Raw genomic sequence first — 19,353 nt, forward strand, 5'->3', positions numbered from 1 at the left:
AAGACTGAGGGACAGTTGCAGACTGACGGTGATGGCTGTGACATGATAACTGAGTGCAGCATGTGACAATGATCTGGGCTGCTGTAAAGGGCATTACTGGGAAAGTCGCAGAAGCTTGGATGGACTTTGGGATTAGATGGTAGTATGTATCGGTGTTAATCTCCTTATTTGGGGGTTGTATTATGTTTATAAATTTTGTTTTTAGGAAAATACCAAATATTTGGGGGTGATGAGGCATAATGTTAGCAACTTACTCATGAATGGTTCTGAGTTTAAAAAAGTTTTCATATGATATTTCCAATTTCTTTGGTCAGTTTTAGATTCTTTAAAAAATATTTTTGTTTTTTTTTTTAAATGAATGCTTTGGTACTCTATAAATAGTATGGAAACAAAAACTGAGATGGGGTGTCAGGAATGATGTCTTTTTTATTATGTTGAAGAATTTCATTGATTCTGGGATGTGCAACTTAAAGTAGGAATGTTTCTTATATTCGATGACATCTTAGAATTTCTTGACTAATTTTTTTTTCTTTATGATACATAATGATGCACCTTGTGGTTGATGGTATTTTATACATTAATAAATGGAAAAGTTTATTGAGTAGGGTGTTTTTCCAGAGGAGAGAACCAAGAGGCACAAACAGATGTTTAGAAATTTAGATTTTAAGGAAGGAAGACCTATTTAATACTTAAATCGAGGTGATCTGAGGGTAGAACCGCTCAACTGAGAGGGATCAGTAATTTATAGGCGTTCCTCTATTGTGCTGAAAGTTGACAACCCCTGGGAACTCTTAACTGAGAGTCTCTGGCTCTCCACTGACTGGTAGCTTGTCTTCCTCAATACCCACCCCCTTTCTGCCTCTGCGTGTGAAGGAAGAAAGCTTTGTGTTCTGAGCAGGTCCTTGCTCCTGCCCTCTTTTCTTTCTCTTTACATAGTCAAGAGATAGCATCAGAAGGAAAGCTGACATTCAGGTGCTCTGCAGTGGCCCCTCAGCCGTAATTTTATGTGATTGAAGAACTTCCTGTTCAAGAAAGAAGACCCTTGCCTTTTGGTGACAACTGTAGCCCAGTGTCCTCAGGAATTATCAGTGAGTGACTACCACTCAGTGCCTTACACATTCAGCTTCCCAGCAGCTGCATGGCAGGAGATTCAGGTTCAAGCATTAGCGAAATTACAAGTTGGTCATTGCTGTGCATCTGTGAGCACTAAAGGATACTCTGTTGCTGGTGTACAGGATGTCCAAACCAGTCACTTCCACATGGGGAGACTTCACTTTTGGTTTTGTACAGAAGACTGTGTTTCTCCTCTCCACAGTCATGTGCTTCCCCACCTGTCACTGCTCCTCGTTCAGCAGAGGTCCTGCCACCATCCTGGGCAACTTCAGAATCCACCTGGAAAGTGAACACCTAACCTAAAATTCCTTCCTCAGGTCCTTCAGCCATTCCACTTCTCCAGGAGCTTGGTCCCATAGCTGTTCCCTGGACCTCATCATCTCCCAGAATTATTACATCTCAAGTTGCAAACTTGTGTGTCCTGTGCCCTCACTGGTGCCTCTTCCATTTCTCCCCCTCTCTTCCTGTCATTTAGTTTTGTTGAAGCTTCCAGTTCCCGGGACCCTTTCTTAGTTTTCTCCCAGTTTCCCTTCTGGCTTCAAATCAGTCACTTTGCCCAACAGTTTCACTGGGTCAGGGAGTGTTTGCCATCCCATGACTCAGTTATCCTCAGGGCCATTTGGTGTTCAGTGAAAGAGTTTGGACTTTATTTGTTTGACAGAAGGGATACATCAAAGGCTTTTAAAAGCAGAGTGACAGGGCAGATCTATATTTTAGGAAATCTACTGACAAGTCTCAGCAGGAAATCAATAATTGATGTAACTTCCGTCTGTCAGAATTACTGCTATATTCATTGCATAAAAGAATGTAGAAAGTAAATTTTTTCCCCTTGAGTTCTTTAAGGGATCAGTGAAGAGAAAAATGAGGATTGGGTTTGAAGAACTGAAGGTATTGTGGATCAACATTTGAGAAGGACTTATATTAAGTCAGTGGAATGAGATAAGTCCTGGGACCAAGAGGCAGCAGACTCACTGAGACACAGGCACTCTGCCTCCTGTGAAGTTTGATCCTGAATATACCTAACTGTTCCCTCAGCAGCAGTCCTTCTGGAACTTTGAAGTGATTTTAATCTTTTTCACTTAAAGTATATGGTGTTCTGCTTTACATATAATAGATTCTACAGGAATAATTAATGCTTAGTAACCAATAGTAAAGATGCTTATGGTAAAGCCACCTCTCTCTTGTAGCTTGGTGTCTCAGACAGCTCCTTTGTTCTCTTCCTGGATCTTACTTTATCAGCTGCTCAGCTAAACTGGGCTTGCCCTGAGGTTTACTCCCAGGAGGAGTGGAGGGAAGCCAAGGGAGTGAGGGCATAGATTTCTAACTTTTCAAGGCTGCATAGACTCACTTACTGAGCTAAAGCACAAATTCTCTCATAGCTGGCAGGATTGTGTTTGTCAACAGGTCCCTGGGCATTTTCTGAGCAGTGGAGAGAGAATGAGAATCCAAAATTCTGTGGTAGGGACCTTTTGATTTTCTTCCCATAGCGTTTTCCTTTGCTTTCTATGAGTAATAATAATATGTTGGAAATAGATGCTTAGTGTTGCAAAGAAAAATTAGCACTGAGACAAAGAATCTTCTAGCAATGCAATTTTTACTTCCTGGACTGCAGGAAGGGTACCCTTACTAGCCATTGTGCCATAAGAGTCAACGAACAAAGGAAAGCAGACATATTTATTTCTTAACTCATTTGGGGTTATCCTTACTGCCGTGTCTGATCTCTGTTGGCTAGAGCCAGACCTCACAATCTAAACTAAAACCCAATTGACTAATAACTTGAAATTTTTCTAAATAGATAAAAGCAATGTAGAGCAAAAAAGGAAGTCCAAATAAGGAAGGGGCATAGGCTTCGAGCTGGGGCATGCCAGTGAGCACGTCCAGCACAGATATCTTGGTTAAAGCACAAGGACATAGAATGTACTATGTGCCTATAAGCATGTCTAACAGCTACATAGGATAGGGCTTCTAGCAAAAAGACTTCTGAAGAAAGTGTTTAAAACAGACTATTATTTCTGACACTTACGAATTTTTCTTAAACAAGAAAGGAAACTTTGAAAAGGAACTTTTCTACTTCCCACATCATACAAGTAGGATTAGCTCATGATACGGTTTGGCTCTGTGTCCCCACCCAAATCTCACCTTGAATTGTAATCCCTATAATTCCTGTGTGTCAAGGGCAGGACCACGTGGAGGTAATTGAATAATGGATAGTGAGTCTCACGAGATCTGATGGTTTTGTGAGAGTCTCACATTTTCCCAGCTTGCACTCATTCTCTCTCCTACCAACCTGTGAATAGGTACCTTCTACCATGATTATAAGTTTCCTGAGGCATCTCAGCCATGTGGAACTGTGAGTCAATTAAGCCTCTTTTTTTTTTTTTTTTTTTTTTTTTTTTGAGATGGAGTCTCACTTTGTCGCCCAGGCAGGAGTCCAGTGGCACGATCTCAGCTCACTGCAACCTCCACCACCCTGTTTCAAGCAATTCTCCCACCTCAGTCTCCTGAGTAGCTGAGATTACAGGTGCCTGCCACCATACCCATCTAATTTTTGTATTTTTAGTAGAGACAGAGTTTCACCACATTGGCCAGGCTGGTCTCGAGCTCCTGACCTCAGGTGATCCACCTGCCTTGGCCTCCCAAAGTGCTGAGATTACAAGCGTGAACCACTGCACCTGGCCAAAACCTCTTTTCTTTATAAATTACTCGGTTTCAGGTATTTCTTCATAACAGTGTGAGAATGGACTAATGCCGCTCATTATGCTACAGCAGTTACTGAACATCTACTGTGAAACCTGCAGAGAGTTTCTCATTTTTTGAAAGAAGAAACTGAAGTTCAAAAAGGTTAAGTACCATGCAGGAATTTGAACCCAGACCCTCTAATTCCCAAGTCCAAAGGAGCTTAATTCCGAGGTTCCTTCTATTGGCCCCTCAAAATGATTTTTTTTTACTGCATTTTAGGTTTTGCGGTACATGTGAAGAACATGCAAGATTGTTGCATAGGTACACACGTGGCAGTGTGATTTGCTGACTTCCTCTCCATATCTGGCATTTCTCCCCATGCTATCTCTCCCCAACTCCCCACCCCCCACTGTCCCTCCCCTATTTCCCCTAACAGACCTCAGTGTGTGATGCTCCCCTCCCTGTGTCCATGTGTTCTAATTGTTCAACACCCACCTATGAGTGAGAACATGTGGTGTTTGATTTTCTGTTCTTGTGTCAGTTTGCTGAGAATGATGGTTTCCAGGTTCATCCATGTCCCTACCAAGGATACAAACTTATCGTTTTTTATGGCTGCATAGTATTCCACGGTTATATGTGCCACATTTTCCCTGTCCAGTCTATCATGGATGGGCATTTGGGTTGGTTGCAGCTATTTGCTATTGTAAGCAGTGCTGCAATGAACATTCGTGTGCATGTGTCCTTATAGTGAATGATTTATAATCCTTTGGATATATACGCAGTAATGGGATTGCTGGGTCAAATGGAATTTTTATTTCTAAGTCCTAGAGGAATTGCCACACTTTCTTCCACAATGGTTGAACTTATTTACACTCCCACCAACAGTATAAAAGTGTTCCTATTTCTCCACATCCTCTCCGGCATCTGTTGTCTTCCAGATTTTTTAATGATCACCATTCTAACGGGCGTGAGATGGTATCTCAACATAGTTTTGATTTGCATTTCTCTAATGACCTGTGATGATGAGCATTTTTTCATATGTTTGTTGGCTTCATGTATGTCTTCTTTTGTAAAGTGTCTGTTCATATCCTTCGCCCACTTTTGAATGGGCTTGTCTTTTTCTTGTAAATCTGTTTCAGTTCTTTGTAGATTCTGGTTATCAGCCCTTTGTCAAATGGGTAGACTGCAAAAATTGTTTCCCATTCTGTTGGTTGCTGATTCACTCTAATGACTGTTTGTTTTGCTGTGCAAAAGCTGTGGAGTTTGATTAGGTCCCATTTGTCTATATTGGCTTTTGTTGCCAATGCTTTTGGTGTTTTGGTCCTGAAGTCCTTGCCTACTCCTATGTCCTGAATGGTTTTGCCTAGATTTTCTTCTAGGGTTTTTATGGTGTTAGGTCTTATGTTTAAGTCTTTAATCCATCTGGAGTTAATTTTAGTGTAAGGTGTCAGGAAGGGATTCAGTTTCTGCTTTCTGCACTTGGCTAGCCAGTTTTCCCAACACCATTTATTAAACAGGAACTCCTTTCCCCATTGCTTGTTTTTGTCAGGTTTGTCAAAAATCAGATGGTTGTAGATGCATTATGTTGCCTCCAAAGCCTCTGTTCTGTTCCATTGGTCTATATCTCTGTTTTGGTACCAATGCCATGCTGTTTTGATTACTGTAGCCTTGTAGTGTAGTTTGAAGTTAGGTAACGTGATACCTCCTGTTGTGTTCTTTTTGCTTAGAATTGACTTGATTATGCAGGCTCTCTTTTGGTTCCATATAAAGTTCAGGTGTTTTTTTCCAGTTCTGTGAAGAAGGTCATTGGTAGCTTGATGGGGGTAGCATTGAATCTGTAAATTACTTTGGGCAGTATGGCCATTTTCATGATATTGATTCTTCCTAACCATGAGCATGGAATGTTTCTCCATCTGTTTGTGTCTTCTCTTATTTTGTTGAGCAGTGGTTTGTAGTTCTCCTTGAAGAGGTCCTTTATATTCTTTGTTAGTTGTATTCCTAGGTATTTTATCTCTTTGTAGCGATTGTGAATGGCAGTTCGTTCTTGATTTGGCTCTCTTTAAGTCTGTTGTTGGTGTATAGGAATGCTTATGATTTTTGCATGTTGATTTTGTATCCTGAGACTTTGCTGAAGTTACTTATCAGTTTTAGGAGATTTTGGGCTGAGACTATGGGGTCTTGTAAATATACAATCATGTTGTCTGCAAATAGAGACAATTTGACTTCCTCCTTTCCTAATTGAATACCCTTTATTTCTTTTTTTTGCCCGATTGCTCTGGCTAGAATTTCAAATACTATATTGAATAGGAGTGGTGAGAGAGGGCATCCTTGTCTAGTGCCGGATTTCAAAGGGAATGCTTTCAGTTTTTGCTCATTCGGTATGATTATCGGCTGTTGATTTGTCGTAAATAGCTTTTATTATTTTGAGATATGTTCCATCAATACCTAGTTTATTGAGGGTTTTTAGCATAAAGCGCTGCTGAATTTTGTCAAAGGCCTTCTCTGCATCAGTTGAGATAATCCTGTGGTTTTTGTCTTTGGTTCTGTTTATGTGGTGAATTACATTTATATACTTGCATATGTTGAACCAGCCTTGAGTCCCCGGGATGAAGCCTACTTGATCATGGTGGATAAGCTTTTTGATGTGCTGTTGCAATCAGTTTGCCAGTATTTTATTGAAGATTTTTGCATCTATGTTCATTATGGATATTGTCCTGAAGTTTTCTTTTCTTGCTGAGTCTCTACCGGGTTTTGGTATCGGGTTGATATTGTTCTCATAAAATGATTTGGGAAGGATTCCCTCTTTTTGGATTGTTTGGAATAGTTTCAGAAGGAATGCTACCAGCTTCTCTTTGTATGTCTGGTAGAATTCGGCTGTGAACTCATCTGGACCTGGGCTTTTTTTGGGTGGTAGGCTCTTAATTGCTGCCCCAACTTCTACCCTTGTTATTGGTCTTTTCAGGGTTTCGACTTCTTCCTGGTTTAGGCTTGGGAAGATGCAAGTGTCCAGGAATTTATCCATTTCTTCCTTACTAGTTTATGTGCATAGCGTTGTTTGTAATCTCTGATGATGGTTTGTATTTCTACGGAATCTGTGTTGATATCCGCTTTATCATTTTTTTATTGCATCTATTTGATTCTTCTCTCTTTACTTTTTTATTAATCTGGCTAGTAGGCTGTCTGTTTTGTTGACCTTTTCAAAAAACCAGCTCCTGGATTTATTGGTTTTTTTTTTCAAAGGTTTTTTTTATCTCTATCTCCTTCAGTTCTGCTCTGATCTTAGTTATTTCTTGTCTTCTGCTAGGTTTTGAGCTTTATCTTGCTCCTCTAGCTCTTTCAATTTTGACAATAGGGTGTCAATTTTAGATATTTCCTTGTTTCTCATGTGGACATTTATTGCTGTATATTTTCCTCTAGACACTGCTTTAAATGTGTCCCAAAGAGAAAATATGGAACACTTCACAAATTTACGTGTCATCATTGTGCAGGGGCCATGCTAATCTTCTCTGTATCGTTCCAATTTTAGTATATGTGCTGCTGAAACAAGCACTAAAACTGATTTTGTAGTCAGAATTGTAGCAGTCTTACCATATTTTTCCAATTTTTTTCCTCATTAAAAATACAATTGATGGGAATGGGGGCTCTTTTTTTTTTTTTTTCCCCAAAAAGAAACTGCCCACCTAGCAGTTCTGTTTTTTTAATGGAATAGAACAGGTAAGTAGAAAATTTTGTTAGTGCCTTTGATTATAGAATCAGTTTACAAAATGTTGAAGAAACCACAGTATTAGGGAATTACAATTTTACAAATACCATTGTTGTAAGAGAGTCAGGCAAACAACGGTGGGTGCCGAGAGCATTGAGTGAAAGGTTATTGGGGAACTGGTTAGTTACACAATTTGGAAGTATCAGCCTACAGACTGTTTATTAATCAAAAAAGAAAACAGTTATTTACAGTGGGGAAATCTGGCAGATACCAGAATAACCAAGTCATAAAATTTGCCACCAACAATGAAGGTAAAACCTGGCATGCACTTCCTGATCCGACAAGCTGAGCAAGGGACACGGCATCACCTTGTGGCCTTCTTACCAGAAATATTGAATTTGCAGATCTAGTCACTAGGAAACAATCAAATCCAGACTGAAGGGCATTGTCAGAACATCTGGATTGGACTCTTTTTAAAGGTCAGTGTTGTGAACAATGGACCAGAAGTGACTGAGGAACTATCCTAGATCAAAAGACACTAATGAATGTGACAGCTAAGCATGATGCCAACAGCCCCGATCGAATCTGGGATACAAAACTAAACAAGTTAAACAACTATTGAAGTAATCACCACAGATACCTGAAAATTGACCATATATTAAAGAAAAAAGGGTTAAATTTCTTGAGTATAAGTAAATGAATTGTGGCCATGTAGCTAGCCTTGTTCTTAAGAGATACTGTGGAAGTATTTGAGGTTAAAATGTCATGTGTTTACAGTTTACTGTTAATTGGTTCAGCAAAAGTAAATACATATAGAAAGGACAAAATGTTGACAAATTTAAATAAAAGGCCCACGAGTGTTCTCGCAGTATTAGAACTACTCTGTGGGTCTGAAAATTCTCTAGATGAAAATGGAAAGAATAGAATTGTTTATTAAAGTAGCCAGACGCAAGCAGTGAAAACAGAAGTCGGCCGGGTGCGGTGGCTCAAGCCTGTAATCCCAGCACTTTGGGAGGCTGAGGCGGGTGGATCACAAGGTCAGGAGATCGACACCATCCTGGTCAACATGGTGAAACCCTGTCTCTACTAAAAATACAAAAAATTAGCTGGGCATGGTGGCGCGTGCCTGTGATCCCAGCTACTCAGGAGGCTGAGGCAGGAGAATTGCCTGAACCCAGAAGGCGGAGGGTGCAGTGAGCCGAGATCGCGCCATTGCACTCCAGCCTGGGTAACAAGCGCGAAACTCCGTCTCAAAAAAAAAAAAAAAAGAATAACAACAGAGGACGTTTCTCCGGAAAATAGGTGGAAGCAGGGATCACAGATGGGCTTTTACTGGATTGCCGTATCTGACGATTAGTACTGACTGCCAGACGTGGAAGTGCGCAGGAGTGAGGCCACATAAATGACTTACTAGCAGTGTTCTCACAGGGTTTGGGACATGGGAGTGATGGGGCATGTCCCAAATGTGCTTTGATATTTACACTGTAGCAGTCTAATTATTCTTAACTGTTATCAGTCACTGCCTGCTCTGACCTGGCCTTTAGTCTGAAGCCTACATTTCCTTTGGTATGTGTATCCCTCCTAAAGCTGGGCCAGGGCTCCTCAGATCTTTAAAAGTCAAGTGTCTGGGCCGGGCGCGGTGGCTCAAGCCTGTAATCCCAGCACTTTGGGAGGCCGAGGCGGGTGGATCACGAGGTCAAGAGATCGAGACCATCCTGGTCAACATGGTGAAACCCCGTCTCTACTAAAAATTACAAAAAATTAGCTGGGCATGGTGGCGCGTGCCTGTAATCCCAGCTACTCAGGAGGCTGAGGCAGGAGAATTGCCTGAACCCAGGGGGCAGAGGTTGCGGTGAGCCAAGATTGCGCCATTGCACTCCAGCCTGGGTAACAAGAGCGAAACTCCGTCTCAAAAAAAAAAAAAAAAAAAAAAAAACAAAAACAAGTGTCTGAGGCAGCTTTAGGTCAGGGGTTGGAGTATAGGGAGAAGGCCCTTTCTCTTAGGAGGGACCTCCTATATAACTTTAACTAGATTCTGTACGAGATTTAAGACCTAAAATGGCTAAGACTCCAGTCCTTTGTGAGTGTTGGTGTTGGGCCGTCATTCTGCTGTCCTCCTGCCTGACTTGCAGGTCAGGCTCCTCTGCCTCTCACCTCTCTGTGCTGGCTCACCGCTGTGAGTGGCTTTTCTCCCTAGTCTGAAAGGTTCCCCTTTGCTCCTGAGGGCATGTGGATTTTTGCATCATCGAGAGCAGGTAATTTTCCACTCTCTTTAAAAGGTAAAAGGAGCCTGATCATAGTATGTGCTCAATAAATATTGTTGAATGGTTGAAATAATTACACACTTCTTTTCCCAGACAGCTTTCCTGTTGAAATTAGTTGGTGTTCTTATTTAGTATTCTTTGAATAGAATTACATGGATTGGCTCCCTTGGCTACCTGTGCAGCTTTCCCTACTGTTTTTCCAGCTTGAGTCTTCAAGAGCCAACTGATTTCTAAAACCGTTTGTACCTGGTGTGATTATAAAGCAATGAGACTGATTGTCATATGTTGTTTGTGGGATCCGTCTCAGTTACTTTATAGCCATACCTGGTATCTTATACCACAGATCATGGCCTGTTGAACAACATTTTAAAAGAGACTTCTAAATGGAAATTTAAAATGGTTTAGCATTATTTTATCATTGTCTCTAACTTACTGATCAGAAGTCTTATTCAGAAAGGTAATTAGATGTTAACTTTATTGCTTGCTTTAATTTTATAGTTTTTTTTTATTTGTGGATTTTCAATCAGTATTCTGATAAACTGCTATTCTAATAAAGTGGCCGTAACAATTTTGAGTAAGGTAGTAAAAAGGTATATGTTCCATTGGGTTACGTTTTCCATAAAACTCCTTTTACTGTTGTATTTCTCTTCTTTTTTTTTTTGAGGGTCTCGCTCTGTCACCCAGACTGGCGTGCAGTGGCGTGATCTCAGCTCATTACAGCCTTGACTTCCTGGACTCCAGTGATCCTCCCACCTCAGCCTCCTGAGTAGCTGTGACCACAGACATGTGCCACCATGCCTGGCTCATTTTCCTGTTTTTGTTAAAGATGGGGTTTCACCATGTTGCTTAGGCTGTTCTTGGACTCCTGAGCTCAAGCAATCCACCTGCCTCCCAAAGGGCCGGGATTATAGGCATCAGCCATGCACTGGGCCCTATAGAATTTCTTTTTAGTTGCATGTAGTCTTTTGGGACTGCATGTAACACAAAGATGGTTCTTTTAGCTAAATATGATAAATGAAGCATGTAAAACTAAATATTTCAATGTATTATTCATTGAAGAAGCATTGAAAAGGACAAGTTTTAGAGACTTTTGCTTGTTTGTTTTGTTGGTTTACAATTTATATGTATAAATCATATTCAAATTCAAATAAGTGGTTATAATTTTTTTCCTGAAATAAAATGTTTATTTCCCTTCTAATGACCCCTAGTCTCTCTTAAGGGCTCTCTGGAGAAGGTAAATGTAGAAGTTATATGTTGCCACCAAAGACAGTTCGAAGTTATTTCCTTTGTGGAGGAGGAAAGGGATAGCAGTCTCCTGCTGTCCATAGGAAGGGGTATTCAATTCTTTTATGGTTAATGCTTCTGGAAATTATGTAGGGGAAAGATCTAGGTAACTAGAAAGCAACTTAAGACCATCCTCATAAGTTAACTTATATAGCCTGTGACTGTGGGCAGACCTCTGGACGACTGTTAGAGGCTGGAGGTATTTTGATGCCAAATCAGTCCAAAATGTTAAAGTCTGGACCTCTTTCAGGAATGTTTGATTTCCAGAAGAATTCTTGGGTAAACTAGCAAGGAGCCTCACTTCACTCAATTCTGGACATAAGACCCAAGTCAGTTTCTGATGTCACTAATAAAAGGTGCCACCATTTGGCACTTTGTAGCTCTGTTACCAGCTGTATGTCCTTGTCTCGGTGAGATTAGAAAGCTCGGCATCCTGTACTTGTTTTTGTTCCTTGCACTAGTTCTACACATAGTGGGTGCTCCATGAATGTTCCTAGACTGGTTAGTGCAAGAAGTACCATTTTATGCTATAAAAACAGCACTTTTCTCTATTTCTAAAGGAATTAAGACTTTCTGAAGATCATTTTAAAATAGAAAAGGTTTTACAGTGTAAATCTACCATGATGTTGGTACATTTCTGTTGGTATATAATGTTATGCTGTCTGTTGTCACATTTGGCTGGTTTAATAATCTTTTTTTAATGTAGTTGTCAGACAATTTAATATGGTTCTTAACACTGCAATCGTTTTATGCCTTATGTCTGTTTAAGTCTTAAGTACCACACAACAAATTACATGTTCCCACTTGGTGCCAGCATACCCAGCTGCAGCTTCATTTCAGCTGAGAAGTGGAGTTTGCATACCCTTTCCATTAGCAAACATTACAGTAGTTAACCTAAGTGGCGCGTTTATATATTTCATGTTTCAATAAATTGTAAATGTCACTTGAGTATATGTATTTATTTTATATTACAGGCACTGGAGATATTATTGCTGTCATGATAACAGAATTGAGGGGTAAGGATATTTTGAGTTATCTGGAGAAAAACATCTCTGTACAAATGACAATAGCTGTTGGAACTCGAATGCCACCGAAGAACTTCAGCCGTGGCTCTCTAGTCTTCGTGTCAATATCCTTTATTGTTTTGATGATTATTTCTTCGGCATGGCTCATATTCTACTTCATTCAGAAGATCAGGTACACAAATGCACGCGACAGGAACCAGGTGAGCTGCCAGTACTCAACAGTGATTGGTTCTTACCAGCCAGAGTTCACAGACATTTGTCGTCATCATGCGTCTTACTAACATGTTTTTTGTTTTAAAAAATATTGTTACACTCACTCAGTCATTTTAAGGTGTTGAAAATGTCTACACAATAATTTAAGTGATATTTAAAATAACCTAAAGGGTTCTAAATTTATTGTGATCACCTAGAATATTCTAGTTAGGTAGATAGCTGATATCATAGTATTATCTACATAATTCTATTACTTTGGAGAAATATCAGAAAGTTGCATTTTTAAACTAGTAACTGTGGGTGTTTCTGGAAATGGGAATGGGGAGGGGGGTTAGGGAGACTTCACTCTACCCCTTCCTATGTGAAATTCTTTCCCATGTGAATTTTGAACAGGGAAAGTATGATCTATTCAGAAAACAACATCAGTGAAAAACCTCTGTCATCTAAGTTCAGACATGGGGTAAGGGTGAGGTGGGGAGGACCAATAGAAGAGGTCTCTCTAGATAGTCATCCTAGAAGTTCCATTGACAGCATGTCTGAGGGGCTCTGGGAATTTGGGTTGAGTGAATAAACCAAGAAAGGCAGTGTGCTTCCCTGATGTGAGGGCCTGGAGATGGTGGCTCTCAGTTGGTAACTTAAGTTTGTTTGATGTGCTGTGGACAGAGTACCCACCCTAGGAGCCAGGTTCGAGGTGTTTGGTCCCTATCCTAGACTTTTCATATAGAAAACTAAGAAGTGACTTGCTTGGAGAGTGATTTGAGGCCAGTTTTTATATAAGGCTACCTTCTCCTAACACAGAACATCCATGTCTCTGTGGGAAGTCGGCATTGGGATTTTTATCCTTCCTCATTCTACTAAAAGAAGCACAGACTTTGGCATGGAACAGGTCTCAGCTCAAATCCCTCCTGTACCACCAGTTTACCATGATCCCTCATCCCTGTTGGACAGTTTATTTAGCACCTGAACTTATTTCTTTATCTGAAAGTAGATATACCTGAACATTAGCTTATTGAAGCTTTACGTGCCAGGCTCTCCCTATGCACTTTTAAATTTTTTTATTTCGATATATTTGTAATTTTGGACTTAACAAAAAAATTTGCAAGATTAGTGTCAAGTATTCCCTTCACTCAGATTCTACAGCTGTTGATATTTTACTGTATTTTCTTTTCTATGTAGTTATACTTTTTTAAATTAAAAAAAAATTTTTTTAAGAGACAGGGTCTTGCTCTGTTGCCCAGGCTAGAATGTGGTGTCAGCCATGGCTCACTGCAGCCTCCAACTCCTGGGCTCAAGTGATCCTCCTGCCTCAGCCTTCTGAGTAGCTAGGACTAAAGGTATGCACCACCATCCTAATTTTTAAATTTTTTGTACAGACCATGTCTTGCAGTGCTGCCCAGGCTGATCTCAAATTCTTGGGCTCAAGCAGTCTTCCCACCTTGGCCTCCCAAAGTGCTGGGGTTATGGGTATGAACCACCACCCTCAGACTTTGTATTTGACAGTTAGTTTGAGATATGATGCCACGTTACCCTTAAATATTTTGTTACATATTTTCAAAAAACAAGAACATTCTCTTAAATAACCATGGTGTGATTATCAAATCAGTAAGTTAACATTGATATAATACATTATCTGACTTATAGACCTTTTTTGGGTTTTATAAAACTGGCTCAATAATGACCTTTATAGCAGAGAAAATCCTGGATTGATTGGAGCTTATTGGATTTTGCATTCAATTGTCTCTCTTACTTGGTTTTATGACATTGATGTTTCTGAAGAGTACAGATCACTTATTTTGTATTTGACTTTATCTGATGTCTTGTGTTCCTTCATGATTAGTTTCAGGTTATATGCATTTTGGGAAATTTGTAGATTTGCTTGTATTTGTAAGAGAACATAGAAATACAAAGAGATCTCTTATCCCCTTCACTAATTTTCTCCCTGTGGTAACAACATCTTGTATAACTGTGGTCAATATCATAACCTGGAAATTGGTATGGATACATGATCTTTCTGAATTTCCTGCAGTCTTCCCACCTCTCCGGTTTAATTTGTACTTATTTGTGTACGTGTGTGTCTGTCTTTAGTCTGTGCAGTTTTATCGCATGTGTAGATTCATATAACCAACATCACGGTCAGGATACAGACCAGTTCCATCAGTAGGATCCCTTGTGCTACTCTTTTATAACCACAGCTGCCTCCCTCCCTCCCCCTTCCCTAATCCCTGGGTACCATTAGTCTGTTTCTCATCTCTATAGTTTTGTCATTCCAAGAATGTTACATAGGTGGAATCATGGGCCAGGCGTGGTGGCTCATGCCTCTAATCCCAACACTTTGGGAAGCCAAGGCAGGGGGATAACTTGAGGTCAGGAATTCAAGACCAGCTTGGCCAACATGGTAAACCCCATCTCTACTAAAAATACAAAAACTTAGCTGGGCAAGGTGGTGTGTGCCTGTAGTCCCACCTGCGTGGGAGGCTGAAGCATGAGAACTGGTTGAACACAGAAGGCAGAGGCTGTGGTGAGCTGTGATCGTGCCACTGCACTCCAGCCCGGGTGACATATGAAGACTATCTTCAGACAAAAAAAAATATGTTATATAGGTGGAATCATACAGTATGTAACCTCTAGAGTTTGAATTTCTTCACTCAGCATCATTACCTTGAGATACCTCCAAGTTGTTATGTGTATTAATTGTTTATTCCTTTTTACTGCCGAATAGTATCCCATAGTTTGGGTGTACCACTGTTTCTTTAACCACACACTCATTGAAGGATATCTCGATTGTTTTCCGGTTTTGGCTATTACAAATAAAGCAGCTGTGAACAATCACATACAGGTTTTGATGTGAACATGAGTTTTCATTTCCCTGGAAGAAATGTGTAATTGCTGAGTACAGTGTAAATTCCAAGAGTGCAGTTTTGGGGCTATTAGATAAGCATGTATTTACTTTTGTAGGAAACCGTTACACTCTTTCTTCAAAGTGGCTGTACTGTTTTGCATTCCCACTAGAAATGTTTGACTGAGTTCCTCCACACCCTTGACAGCACTTGGTGTTTTCATCTCTGGTGATTATTTAGCTGTGTAGTAACATCTTTTGTGATTTTAGTTTGTATTTCTTCAATGACTGCTAATGTTATATATATTTTTATGTGCTTGTTTGCCATCTGTATCCTCTTCAGTGAAATGTCCGTTCATGTCTTTTGCCCATTTTCTACCTAGATTGTTTTTCACAGTTGAGTTTTGAGATCTCTTTATGTATTCCAGATACAAGTCCTTCATTGGATAGGTGGATTGCAGAGATTATCTCCCAGTCTGTGTTTTGTTTTGTTCAACTTCTTAATAAGGTCTTTGAAGAGCAAAAATTTCTAATTTTTGTGAAGTTTATGAATTTTTTCTTTGATGAATTGTGCTTTTGGTGTCAACTCTAAAAACTCTTTACTTAGCTAGATATCCCAAAGATTTTGTACTTTTTATATTGTTATGTTTTACATTTAAGTCTGTGATCAGTTTATTTGAAGCTTTCCTGTTTTCTAATGTAGAAATTAAGTGCTATAAATTTCTCTCTCAGCATTTCTTTAGCTGTGCCTCACATATTTTGATATGCTATATTTTCATTTTCATTCAGTCCTATGTATTTTTTTCTTTTGAGACTTCTTCTTTTACCATACATTATTGAGAAGTATATTATTTAATTTCCAGTAGTTTAGAGATTTTACTTTTTTTTTTCCATTTTGAAGGAGGGTCTTACTCTGTCACCCAGGCTGGAGTCCAATGGTACAATCTCAGCTTACTATAACCTGAGTTAAACCAGGTTTAAGTTATTCTCTTAACCTCTGCCTCCTGAGTAGCTGGGATTATGGGCACACACCACCATGCCAGGCTAACTTTGGTATTTTTTGGTAGAGATGAGGTTTCACTGTGTTGCCCAGGCTGGTCTTGAACTCCTGACCTCAAGTGATCTGCCTGCCTCAGCCTCCCAGAGTGTTGGGATTACAGGAGTGAGCCACCATGCCCTACCAAGATTTTACTCTTATCTTAGTGTTACCAATTCCTAGTTTGATTCCATTATGCTCAGAGAAATACCCTATTATTTCAGTCCTCTTCTATTTTTTTGAGGTTTGTTTTATAATCTAGGATGTGGTTTGTCTTAGTCAGTGTTTCATTGGTGCTTGGGAAAAATACATGTTCTGCTGTTGGGTGGTATGTTTTCTGGGTGTTAATTAGACTAGTGTGCAGAGCTTTTCTTCCTGAGGAGCCAGGCTGGGAGAGCATATTCCCACTGAGCTCTGTGAGACCAGGGTGGGAGGAGGATCGTGATTTTTCCCTTGGCGCCTGGCTGGAGTAGAATGAGTATTACCGCAAATGTTTGCTGATGTTAGGCCATCCTTTTCCTGGTACTTTGGCTAGAGACTTGGGCTTTTCTTGGCTTTTTCTGGGGCTGGGGGCTGGGGGTGCTCTGGTCCTGTTGGCAGTTCTAGATTGGAGGCTTCTGCAGCACATTGTCAGGGATCTATGTGGACAGTAAGGAAGCTCAGAACCCACCATCCGTTTCTCATGTATTGAGGGCCTCCAACAGCCCACCTGCTTTTCTCACTTATGCTGTATACCTTTAAAAAAAAAACACTAAAGATCTGTTTTTTAAATATGTTGACATAGGAAACACTGAAAGTAAAATGATAAGGATCTGCTCTGAAATGGTGTTGTTGACAGGCAAGCCTGTGGTAGTGGACTGTATATTGCACACCCTGAGGACTTTGGAACAAAGGCTTACAGTTGTCGGAGGAGCCTGCTATTGGAAGATAGTACTTTAATTAGCACCCAGTGTGGGGCCTGGGGGTAATGAAGGAGTAAACATAATTACCATCTGGTGCCACAAACAACAAGCTTGTTTCCTAGCATTTATTTTGCGGCTGACTGCATGCATGATCTTTCCAAAGCATCTCTGTCCGGATGCTACGGTGGTGGAAAGCAGTGTTCTAACCTTTTTTCCTCCTTCCGTTTTCCCTAAGATTGACAAATGCTTGATGAAATTTTTATGTGGCTTAAAAAGCTTAGCTATTAAAGTTTAATAAGAAGGTGGCAGCAGCTAGACTGGTTGAAACCTTTGGCTATTTTAAAAGAGAAGCCAGAATATTAGCAAAGGAAAAACAGTGAGTTAAAGGACAGACTCTGATTTTCTCCCACAAACTGTTGTTGTTAGTTTTTGTTTTGTTTTGTTTTGTTTTGTTTTGTTTTTTGAGACAGAGTCTCACTCTGTTGCTCAGGCTGGAGTGCAGTGGTGCCACCTTGGGTCACTGCAGCCTCTGCCTCCCAAGTAGCTGAGATTACAGGTGCATGCCACCATGCCTGGCTAATTTTTGTATTTTTAGTAGAGATGGGGTTTCACCATGTTGGCCAGGCTGGTCTCAAACTCCTGACCGCATGTGATCCTCCTACCTTAGCCTCCCAAACTGCTGGAATTACAGGCATGAACCACCGCATCCGGTCCCTACAAACTGTTGTGAAGCAGTTCTTCCTGTAGAACATGCTACCAAAGAGATCCATGCATTGTAAATAGCTTTCTACACGCAGTAAAATGCTCACAATTGGGAACATTTTACATGTGATATAAGAATCTAATGCTTTGGCTTTTCAGTTCATAGCTAAGTGTCTGTGGTTTGCTCTTCCTGAAAAACTGTCAGAATATATCTAAATACTATCCAGAGGTGCAGATAGCTTAGATGATGGCTGGTGCTAAAGTTAAATGTCAGGGTCTAATTAAGTCAGTGTTAGTTATTTCACACAAAAAGGTAACTATTGTTACCTTTATTTTGAACGAATGCTTAAGGATTTTCTTAAACATGTAAAATGTTTAACAATTGCATGGTTAATATTGCACCTTTAATTCCAAAGTAGTCAAATTTGGTTTCTAAAGCAGAACAATGAAATTTTCATTTTACTGTGTAGGAATGGGGCAGATGTAAAAAAAAAAAAAAAAAGAAAAAGAAAAGAAAAAAATAACATAATGGACCAGTCTGGAAAAAAAAAAGGAATGGGGCAGATGTAAAATATTCTACAACTTAATGGACTCCTGAATTTAGAATGCATTCTTAAAAATTCCCAGTGAAAATGCATATGGCTTTTAAGGTATTTAAAATTTGTAAAAGCTTCTTGCCATAACATATGTATATAATATTCTTTGACTTGGTAAGTATCTCAAGGTTGCTGAAATGACATACGATCTTATTGCCCATTTCCATCATGAAAGTTCAGTGAATAGCTAATTCGAGAATGCATTTGCCTGTCAGAGTGTGGAAATACATTGAACATTCCTTTGTAAGGGAAAGTCTAAAACTTTGCATGAGTACAATTAATCTTTGAAAACTGGTGGGTTCAGAAGATTTTTTTTTCCTTCCAAATTGAGAGAGAGGGAGTATTGTATATACTGCCAAGGTTTTTCCTACAAAAAAGGATTATATGACCCAAAAGCAGACTTCTTTTGTCATTTTGGTTGGCAGAGTGAATTTTGTTCATTATGTTTCTTAAGGATTAACAATTCCAAAAGAACTGGAAAGGGGGAATAGATGTTTGAGCTAAGAAGTCATTATCTTACCAGTTTTAAAAAGATACTGCAAATACTCCATTACCTTCTTTTTCATCTTTGCTATTATGATCAATTTATGTAAATAACACTTTTCATATACAGAGACTGTATGCCTTCTAAATGTTATAATTCAGGGGCTTAAGATCTGATTTTTAAAAAATACAAAATATGCTCTTCAGATCATAGTGTTTAGAAGATAATTCATTTCTATATCCTTGGGGTGTAGCATGGGGTCTGGCACATCACACTGCCTCAGTAAATATTTAAATGAATTCAAGAATGAGCTTACATTCTGTTGGAATGACAGATGCAGTCAAAATACTGTGTGGTATAAGAGTTATTCTTTGTGGGCAGAGTGATTTTAACTCTCAGTGAGTCAAGGACACTTCACAGAGAAGGTAGGTAGTGACCTTGGAGCTGAATTTTAAAGGATGAATAAGACTTTATCAGATAGAGATGAAGGAGAGTCAAGCAAACAGATCAATTTCC

The 19,353-nt window shown here is 39.7% G+C and overlaps 1 protein-coding gene and 1 non-coding gene across 4 annotated transcripts in view; one reads left to right on the plus strand and one right to left on the minus strand.

Moving 5' to 3' along the window:
• Positions 1–19,353, plus strand: part of RNF130 (ring finger protein 130) — a 170,730-nt gene that overhangs the window by 56,477 nt on the left and 94,900 nt on the right. For all 3 annotated transcript variants that reach the window (XM_035290734.3, XM_002744471.6, XM_035290735.3), the window contains exon 3: positions 12,018–12,268. In XM_035290734.3, coding sequence (XP_035146625.2) covers positions 12,018–12,268 — 251 coding nt within the window. The remainder of the gene's footprint in view (positions 1–12,017; positions 12,269–19,353) is intronic.
• LOC118151784 (U6 spliceosomal RNA) lies at positions 7,236–7,342 on the minus strand. The gene has a single exon (XR_004740194.1). It is a non-coding gene; the product is annotated as a U6 spliceosomal RNA (small nuclear RNA).

Source organism: Callithrix jacchus, chromosome 2 (genome assembly GCF_049354715.1).
Source record: "Callithrix jacchus isolate 240 chromosome 2, calJac240_pri, whole genome shotgun sequence".
NCBI lineage: Eukaryota > Metazoa > Chordata > Mammalia > Primates > Cebidae > Callithrix > Callithrix jacchus.